The following is a 10672-nucleotide window of genomic DNA, read 5'->3' as shown; positions in this document are numbered from 1 at the left end:
TTCTCCTCTTCCTTAAGGTACCTCTCCCCGATTTTCCTCCACTTTCATCCTCTCCCTTTTCTTTGAGATCACTGGATCAAAATGTAAATAATATTTTTTACAAAAATAGTTTTTTTACACTCATGCTCCACCCTACACTCCACTAAATATTAATATTTTTTTAATTTTAAAAATTATTTTAACATTTTACATTTTACCTATATTTTCATTAAAAAAATCATTTTTTTTATTTTTTTTATTATAAATATCATTTCTCAATTCCCTATCTAGCACCATTTACATCTTTATTTCCCTATCTAGCACCCTTTTGTTTTTATTTCCCAATCTAGCACCCTTTTGTTTTTATTTCCCTATCTAGCACTCTTTTATTTTTTATTTCCCTATCTAGCACCATTTTAAAAATAAATAAATAAATAATAATTTATTATTTTTTAATAATTTTAATTTTGAATGCATTAAAAAATAAATATTTTTAATGTTTAAAATAATTAGAAATATAATTAATGAATAAATAAATGAGTTTTTACAAAATAAAAACAATAAAGTAATAAATTAAAAATGTTTAGTTTAAAATATTTTTTTTTTAAAATGAAGAAAATAAAAAATTAAACTCTACAACAACATAAAAGTTGAATCTATAAACATACATTAGTATTTATTTTTATTATTATTGATGATGTAATCATGTTAATTTCAAGTAAAAAATACAGGACATATTTATAAAAAAAAAACAAAGTCAATTAGTATTAATTAATAGTGGACACATAAATAATATTGAAGTGTTTACCTAAATGCAAAATTCTAAAAAAAACTAATAGACATGTTACACTTAATGCTTAAAAATGAGAAGAAAAAAATGCAAAAATAAATAAGTCTAGAAAATAAAAAAAACAACAATAAAATAAAAACAAAAACCATAAATAAATAAATAAAGATTGCAGAATTAAAAATAATAACTAAAAACATAAAAGGTATAAAATAAAGGAAAAACAAAATAAGATAAAGATAAAAGATATAAAAAAAATCAAATAAATCAAAACAAGATAAATATAAGAGATATAAGACGATCCTAAATAAGTATGTGTTGATCATAAAAAGGAAAATAAATTAGAGATGATCATTCATTTAATATGTTTCTAGTTATTATTATTTTTTCTGCCATTCTTTATTTATTTCTATTTATGTTTTTATTCATTAATTATATTTCTAACTATTTTAAATACTAAAAATATATTTTTTTAATGCATTCAAAATTAAAATTATAAAAAAAATTACTGGATTGTGCAATTCTCGTCATTAATTATGTTTCATTTTGCACAAACTATTTAATGTACCGCTGAAGAAAATATCAAATGAATGATCATCTTTTATTTATTTTCCTTTTTATGATCAACATATACTTATTTCATATCTCTTATCTTTATCTTGTTTGAATTTTTTTTATATCTTTTATCTTTATCTTATTTTGTTTTGCCTTTATTTTATATCTTTTATGTTTTTAGTTGTTATTTTTTTTTCTGTCATTCTTTATTTATATCTATTTTTTGTTTTTATTTTATTGTTGTTGTTTTTATTTTCTATACTTATTTTTTTGGTCTCATTTTTAAGCATTAAGTGTAACATGTGTATTAGTTTTTTTTAGAATTTTGCATTTAGGTAAACACTTCAATATTATTTATGTGTCCACTGTTAATTAATACTAATTGACTTTGTTTTTTTTTATAAATATGTCCTGTATTTTTTACTTGAAATTAACATGATTACATCATAAATAATAATAAAAATAAATACTAATGTATGTTTATAAATTCAACTTTTATGTTGTTGTAGAGTTTAATTTTTTATTTTCTTCATTTTTAAAAATAATAATTTTAAACTAAACATTTTTAATTTATTACTTTTTTGTTTTTATTTTGTACAAATTCATTTATTTATTCATTAATTATATTTCTAATTATTTTAAACATAAAAATATTTATTTTTAATGCATTCAAAATTAAAATTATTAAAAAATAATAATTTATTATTTATTTATTTATTTTTAAAATGGTGCTAGATAGGGAAATAAAAAATAAAAGAGTGCTAGATAGGAAAATAAAAACAAAAGGGTGATATGTAGGGAAATAAAAACAAAAGGGTGCTAGATAGGGAAATAAAGATGTAAATGGTGCTAGATAGGGAATTGAGCCCCACCCTACACTCCACTAAATATTAATATATTTTTTTTTATTTTGAAAATTATTTTAACATTTTATATTTTACCTATATTTTCATTAAAAAAATCATTTTTTTTATTTTTTTATTATAAATATTAATATTTTATTATAAGTGTAAAGTTATCATCTTATTTTTTATTTGTCCCTCTCATATCTACGAGCAGATTACATACATGACTGAAGTGTAGGTGATGGTAAAGTCACATTTTTTAAGAAACTACTTTTCTCGAGTTTCTTCTTTGACCACAAAAGAGAAATTTCCATGGTATCAATTTTATTTAATAATAGTTATATATAGCGTGATCTGGGGCAAAGCAGAACTATAGTAATATAATAATAATCGGACCAAAAGTTATATAGATCACACGTATCTATTAAAAAAAAAAAACTTTAATAGTTTAGATTCCTTTTACACCAACGAGCAATTTTTGAATTGAAGAGAATAAATAAACATAAATCAAGAGTTTAGTCTAAGTGAACTTGTGACTTATTATAAAGGAATAAAAATATTTATTTTACATTCACACTCTACCTACATCTCAATAAGTATTAATATTTTAATTATTTATAATTTTAAAACATTTCATATTTAATTTGTATTTTTATTAAAAATGTATTTTTTTTATTAATTTTTTATTACAAATATTAATATTTATTGCGTGTAATATCAAAATACCATAACCCTTATAAAAATAAACCTTTTTTGGTATCATAAACTGAGTTTTATTCAAATAGAGATGGAATGGTTAAATTAAGAAGAATAGATGGATACTCCACCTACCAATCTTCCTCAATGGATGCTGACAAGTTGGATGGATTAATTGCATCTCTTTGCATATGACAGTCAACAAAATAATATTTCGTATCTTCAACTTCATTTTTTTTATAAAACTAAAATATTAACTAACATAGAATCACTTTATGCACATTATCCCAGCAACTATAGTTTTTCTTTAAGCAATCTTATTTTCGCCATTTCTCCAATTCAGATTTGAGTATTGGTTCATTTTTAAACTCAACCTTTTTTTTTCTCGGCTTAAAAGTCAATTACCTGAAAGTTTTCGATTCCTAATGAGGGATAGTTTGAGGTTTTCCTAAGAATTCAAAGAAAAACTTGTTTTAGATTAGTTTTCATTAATGCATATGTATTTGTTTTATATAATGGTATATATAATTAATTTATAGAAAAACAACCAATAATATTAATAAAGCAGATATTTTTTCTCACATAAACATGTGTATTTTATTTTATGACACTTTCTCTCTCTCTCTGATTAGTTATTCAATTACGGAATATTTGTAATTATTTCCTTAACTTATCAATGAATTCTCAAATTTTAATCAATGACTAAAAATAACTAATATAAAAATCATATATGCTCTATCTTCATTATAACGAAAACCCTTTTTAATTATTTGATTAGAAAAAAACAAACGATAAAGGAGGAAAATGCAAAGAGATGGGCAATACATAGGATTAAATCATTCTAGACTCTATTGTAGTGGGCACACATTAGTATCAAAACTCAAAAACGCATTGGCTTCCTATGTTCTGTTAGGTAGAAGTTTCCTAGTAAAACTAACTTGTTTATATTTATAACTCATCCATCTCTGTTACCAGTACATACAAATTCATAGCACTTACTACATCTCTAAGCTATCTGCAACACAAACCAAAACTTGTGAGTAAATTTGAATCATGATTACTCCTGTCGTTCGACGCATTTCCGAATGCTTTGTCAAACCACATGGTTTAACAGAAGTGTCAAACCAAACATGCCATTTAACACATTGGGATATTTCCATGTTGTCTTTCCACTATATCCAGAAGGGTCTACTCTTCAAGAAGCCTGAAACCCTTGTTCATCAACATGATTTCATACAAAATCTGTTGGACAAACTTAAACACTCTCTTTCTCTCACCCTCTCCCATTTCTATCCATTGTCTGGTCGCCTTGTCACCCACAAAACCCAAAACCCTCCTTCTTATGCTATATTCGTTGATTGCAACAACAGTGATGGAGTTAGATTCACTCATGCAACTCTTGATGTCACCATATCTGACATACTCTCCCCAGTTGACACCCCATCCATTTTTCACTCATTCTTTGACCACCACAAAGCAGTCAACCATGACGGCCACACCATGCCGCTGCTGTCCATCCAAGTCACTGAACTAGTGGATGGTGTTTTCATAGGTTGTTCCATGAATCACTCTGTCGGTGATGGCACTTCGTATTGGAATTTCTTCAATACATGGTCTAAGATCTTTCAAGCTGAACCTCAGGGCCAAGAAAATGATGTGCCCATTTTGAACCAACCTATTCACAACCGCTGGTTTCCAAATAATTGCAGTCCACCAATCAATCTTCCTTTCAAACATCACGACGAGTTTATCAATAGATTTGAAGCGCCCTTGCTGAGAGTGAGAATCTTCCACTTTTCAGCAGAGTCTATAGCAAAACTGAAAGCAAAGGCAAACTCAGAGTCCAAGAGTAATACCACGAAAATCTCTTCGTTCCAGTCACTATCAGCATTTGTTTGGAGATCCATCATTCGTGCATGCTCCCTACCATATGAGCAAAGAACAAGTTTCGGGCTAACGGCAAACAATCGGTCAAGAATGGAACCGCCTCTGCCTCATGAATACTTTGGAAACTCGGTTAATAATTTGAGTGCTGAAACAACAGTGGGGGAATTACTTGAGAATGATCTAGGATGGGCTGCATGGAAGCTGCACCTTGCTGTTACAAGACACAATGACAAAGAGGTGATGCAATCAATCCAAGAGTGGTTTCAGTGTCCGGTGATCAGAAAAATTTGTCAGCCCTTGGAGCCATACCTTGTGTTGATAAGTAGCTCACCCAGGTTCAACATGTATGGGAATGAGTTTGGAATGGGGAAAGCAGTGGCAGTAAGAAGTGGATATGCCAACAAATTTGATGGGAAGGTGACATCATATCCAGGTCGTGAAGGAGGGGGAAGCATCGATTTGGAAATCTGTCTTTTACCACATATAAAAGACATGGACTTTATGGATGCAGTTTCGATAATCAATCCCTTATGCTAGTTTGCTAATAATGTTCCCAGTGTTTGACAGTTTAACAGGTCAATTATGATTATCTGGATGTCATTTGAAAAGCTAAAATATTAAATGCATTAATCTTCCAAGCCATATTAATCATTGAAAGGGATCGTCATTGCGAGGCTTAAATCAATAATAATCGGATTAATTACTCTTTTAATGATTATTGTGTATGTTGTATACTATATTTTATGGGAAATAATGTTCCCGTGCATCAGTAAGATATATATGCTTCACCAAGATCATTTTTATAACCTGATTCCCAGATTGGTTTAACAATAAAGATGTTTTGACAGTACTGTTCACATTCTTATAACAACCGTAAGTAATAATAATAATAATATATAAAATTTATATACTAAGAAGTCGTATGGTTATGGTTTTATCAAATTTTGTACAAGCTCTCAGTTCTTTTGTGAGGGTCGACAAACCTAGGCTAAAATTTGTTTCTCTTTCATTTCTTTTCCTTCGAAAGTGTTTTTGCAAGTTCTATACGGGAGAAAAAGAAAGATCCAGAAACCAAACTAGATCATGTATTCACTTGTGTTCTAAGTGGAGTTAAAAAGGGATGTCAGATATTTGGAGTGATGATTATGATGAATCTTTATCTCGATGATAAGGACCCAACATCTTATACACATTACCAATTCATCCGATTCATAATAATTTATGCTTGAACTTCATACTCACATTCAGCTTATTTATCGATTATCACTATCTCGTTCCAAACTAGCCAACATACAAATGCATACTATAGAACCAATACTGTGGTATGTTACCAATAGAATTCCAATGTGATCCTACCTGTGAAATAACCATTGCAAAGAGTATGTGCGAGCGCCAAAGGGGTTCTGGAAACAGGGAAGGTTCCTTTTATGATCGTCGGAATCTCACCACCTTCTTTTTTTCTAATTTCCACACAATCCGGGTCGGCTAGATTTGTTCAAATTCTTCCAGAAGTGGGGAAGAGTTTTTGAGGTTTTTATTTCAAGGGTTGAATGCATGGGGCAAACGCTTTGGTTTTGTAAGTTTATGGCCGTTCAAAACGCTCATTATTTAGCAAAGGAGATGGATGGAGCAAAAATGGGTGGCCTCGTATTACACGTTAATTTTCTCAGGTATAGGCGCGGGGAATACCAGGTTAGAAGAAGGGGAGAGGAGGAGCCCAGGAACCGTGCTATCTATGTAAAGTTTCAAGGAAAAAAGCAGATCTGGAAAGAAAAACAACAATGGAAATCCCAGCTTTGGCATGTTAAACTTGAAGAGCAGAGAAAGACTTTCGCTCAAGTAGCTAAGAGTGGAAAGTTAGGAACTTCAACACAGGCACGCAAGGAAGAGATGCTTTCCGAAGTGAAAGAAGAGACGCCTCTTTGGATTAAAAACAACAGTATTGGGTTCCTTCATAAGGAAGCCAAATGGGAAGACGTCCAAAAAGTTTTGTTCTCAAGGGGGTTAGTAGGGTTAAAGGCAAAGTTCATGGGTGATGATTGTGTTCTTCTTACTCCAGAGAAAGAATTAACGTTAGAGAAAATGGTGGACGAAAACAGAGGCATCCTGGAAAATTTGTTCAGAGGCGTAGTTAAATGGTCAGACAAGTGTTTTCCTCAGTACAAGTTAGTATGGGTGAGATGTTGGGGTTTCTCTGTGGAATAAACAAGTTTTCGAAAAAGTGTTAGAAGCCCAAGCAATGAAGGTGGTGTCCATTGACGAAGCCACTTCGTCTTTTGAAGAAATCGAGTATGCTAGAGTTAAAGCAAGAATGCCTTTAAATTGTGATGCCAATTTCCAAGAAAAGTTTTTGCTTAATGGAACCGAGTATACAGTGGCCGTAAGGGAGGAGCTCACGGCACCCTGTTATTGTTCTGGAAGGAGGATATATCAATCCTCAGAGAGCGTGACCTCATTGGAGTCCTTTGTGGAAGAAACAGTCTTTGATAATTCTGGGCAGTTTTGCGAAGAACATGGGTTTGGTCAGAGTCATTCATGGCATACTACCACAGCAACGGACGTTGCCTCCGGGCCGAGAGATGAGGCGGAACACGGTGGTGGAAAGGAATCGACAGCATTGGTCAGGGCGGGGAATTTTTATAGTACTCCTGGCAATAGCTTTTGCAATGTCAGAGGCTCCAACATGAAAGGGGAAAGCTCTGCGAAAACTGAAACAACAGGGTCTGAAAAAGCTAGCGCGGCAGGGACTAAGCTACCAACAACAGACCTGCCCCCATGAAGCTAGCTCAAAGATCTATGTACTTCCAAAGAAAGGAGAGGTGTATGAAGTCAGGCCCAGGCCCAGTTGCGCCTTCAGTGCTAAGGACAAAAAGGAAGGGCTTTCGAGCCAACACAAAATGGGAAGCCCAGTACTGGCATGCCTAAATAAGCAGAAGTTTACTCTAACCTCTCTAACCTCCTGTTTGCTTCCTCCTGTTTGCTTCCATGGATGTACTGTTCAAGAGGAAAGATGTGAGTAGGTTTGGATAAGGGATGTGCAGGGAAGTAAAAGAGAGGATATACCTGTGAACAGTAAATATCTTCTCCCCTCAAAATGAAGAGATGTAGAGGGAAAGCCATGTCAACATTCCTTATTTCTAAATTTACCCTAATTTGAATTTATCACAATGCTTCATTTGAATGTATTAGTATTTTAAAAAATTTATTGTACAATGTTTAATATATATATATATATATATAATATTTAAAATGAAGAAACAAATCATAATAAATTTTAAGGAAGTTTTAAGTTTGTTTATTAATTTATAAAATATTATAAATCAGTGTAAAAAAAATATAGTTAAATAAAATCTTCCATTTATATATTAGTTATTAGAGTAGATCAGATGATATCTATCTTTCAAGTTCTAATAAGATATTTTATTAAATGTGGTTGGATTTAGTTTTTTTTAAAGAAAAGAATAATTTATATCTAATTAAAATTAAAAATATTACCTGAGTTGGATCATAGTCATCACCAAAAGGTTATACTAAAGCTGCAACACATGATTTTTTTTTCTTTTAATATATTTTCACGTATTTTTACATAATTTATTAATAAAAACTATACTTTATTATAAATATTAGTTATTAAATAAATTTAACTAACATAAATATTTAATAAAACAAAATAATAATAATTAATTATTGAACTATATCGGATTATACTACTAATACGTTTTTATCCTTATTTTTTATTATAATTTTTTATGGAATCCTTTTGTATAGTTAATTAAGTTATATTTTTGTTACTGTTGTATTTTTTAGATTGTTTTATTGTGAGGTTTTTTAATATTAAAAAATAGTAATTTTTTATTTATATAAGATGTGGTTTAGGGTTTAGGATTATACTAAAGCTGCAACACATGCTTTTTTTTCTTTTAATATATTTTCACGTATTTTTACATAATTTATTAATAAAAACTATACTTTATTATAAATATTAGTTATTAAATAAATTTAACTAACATAAATATTTAATAAAACAAAATAATAATAATTAATTATTGAACTATATCGGATTATACTACTAATACGTTTTTATCCTTATTTTTTATTATAATTTTTTATGGAATCCTTTTGTATAGTTAATTAAGTTATATTTTTGTTACTGTTGTATTTTTTATATTGCTTTATTGTGAGGTTTTTTAATATTAAAAAATAGTAATTTTTTATTTATATAAGATGTGATTTATTTTTTAATTTTATAGTATATGTTTAATATTTAAAGAAATTATTTGAAATTCTGTTTTTTTTTTGTTATGTTTATATTAATATATTTTTATATATAGTTATTATGTGTATGAGTTATAATTTATTTTATTATATTTTTTATGAAATTTTTTTCTATTGTTAATGGTTAGTTACATTATATTTTTGTTGTTGTAGTATTTTTATTTTTCATTTCTAGAGGATTTTTAATATTAAAAAATAATATATTTTTATTTATATAAGATTTGATTTATTTTTCAATTTTATTACCTGAAGTTCTGTTTTTATTTAATTTGTTGAATACATATTTTTTTTTTAATTATAGTTTTTATATTATACATATTTACATTTAACATATATTTTTTTTATTTATAATTTTTAAATTTAGAAAATGTGTGAAAGTTTTTCAGTTTTAAACAAAAACAACTCATTTTAAAATTAATTTTTTTAATAGGCAAGGGTTAATCTGTAAAATAACATTTCACACCTTTAAAAAAAATTAAAATTCCCTCATAACTATCACATCACTCACAAACTTCCATAAACTTTCCTCACACATCCACCCTAACATACCTCAATCCAAACACCCTCACTTTCTTCACACTTTCCTCACACATCCGCTCCTTCAAATTCTCGCGCATCCCCTCCCTAATCCAAACAGAGCCTAAGGGTCTATTTTAGGCGCGGAAAAACAAAGAAAGGAGGAGAGCGCAGAAAGTTGGAAAAACGAAAAAAAAAGTAAAATTCCGAAAAACGAGACAACTTTTATGCCTTAAAATGTTTTCTTTCTTTTGAGAAGATTTGTGGAGAAAGATGACGTGGTACTAGTTTTTTTTTTAAAATTAATAAATTATATATAATTATATATGTAAACTATATTCTAATATATATATAACACTTATAATTTTTTTATTAATTATTAATATTAATTTTTATATTATAATAAAATAAATAATAAATAAAATATTAATTTTAATTATTAATACATATTTTTATTTAATTTAATATTAATATTTTATTTTAAATTATTTTAATTCTAATATATATTTTAAATTTTTTATAATAAATTCTTTAATAATTTTTTAATAAATTTATTATTTATCAAATTCCTAAACTTACATTTTATACATTTTAAAAAATTAAAAAAATATTTTCAAATATCACATCAATTACAAACTTCAATAAACTTTCTTCACAAATCTACTCTAATATACCCCAATCCAAACAACACCACTTTCCTCTTAAATCATTCTAAATCCTCTCCCTCAAATCCCCTCCCTAATCCAAACACACCCTAAGGGTCAGTGCTAGTGGTCAAAGCCCACCTTCTTAAAACTCTAAAGTTGTTGACTATGGCCAAATAAATGTTATACAAGGGGACCAACACAAAGATGGGAAGACAGATGTCTGTGAATGAGTGGATGGTCAAACAGATGCCATTTTGAAGAAAAGACTTTTTGGGACACCTTTCGAAGGTGAAGGGAGTGCGGGTAGCTTTTGATGTGTAGGAGGCAGAAGTTTCTTTCGTGGTGAATCAAGTAGACCAAAATTGAAGATGAAAGGGGCTCGGCGATCAAGGGTGGCCACAAGTAATTCAAGTATAAACATTTATGATTCAAACATTCTAAACTGTAATAGATTGTTTTGGAGCAGATAAGACTTCTCATCTCCA

General features: G+C 28.8%; 1 protein-coding gene across 1 annotated transcript; it reads left to right on the top strand.

The window, feature by feature from the left end:
- The first annotated feature begins 3737 nt into the window (after positions 1 to 3737).
- LOC137822803 (putative acetyltransferase At3g50280) lies at positions 3738 to 5467 on the top strand. The gene has a single exon (XM_068627804.2). The coding sequence runs from the start codon at positions 3916 to 3918 to the stop codon at positions 5284 to 5286; it is 1371 nt and encodes a 456-aa protein (XP_068483905.2). The 5' UTR covers positions 3738 to 3915; the 3' UTR covers positions 5287 to 5467.
- The last annotated feature ends 5205 nt before the right edge of the window (positions 5468 to 10672 follow it).

This window comes from Phaseolus vulgaris, chromosome 9 (genome assembly GCF_051622355.1).
Source record: "Phaseolus vulgaris cultivar YP4 chromosome 9, ASM5162235v1, whole genome shotgun sequence".
Classification (NCBI taxonomy): Eukaryota; Viridiplantae; Streptophyta; class Magnoliopsida; order Fabales; family Fabaceae; genus Phaseolus; species Phaseolus vulgaris.
The sequence above is the reverse complement of the archived record's forward strand: the minus strand, read 5'-3'. Positions and strand labels throughout refer to the sequence as shown.

What these genes read in the sequence shown, in the direction of transcription:
- LOC137822803 (XM_068627804.2), top strand. Translation starts at nt 3,916, where the DNA reads ATGATTACTCCTGTCGTTCGACGCATTTCCGAATGCTTTGTCAAACCA.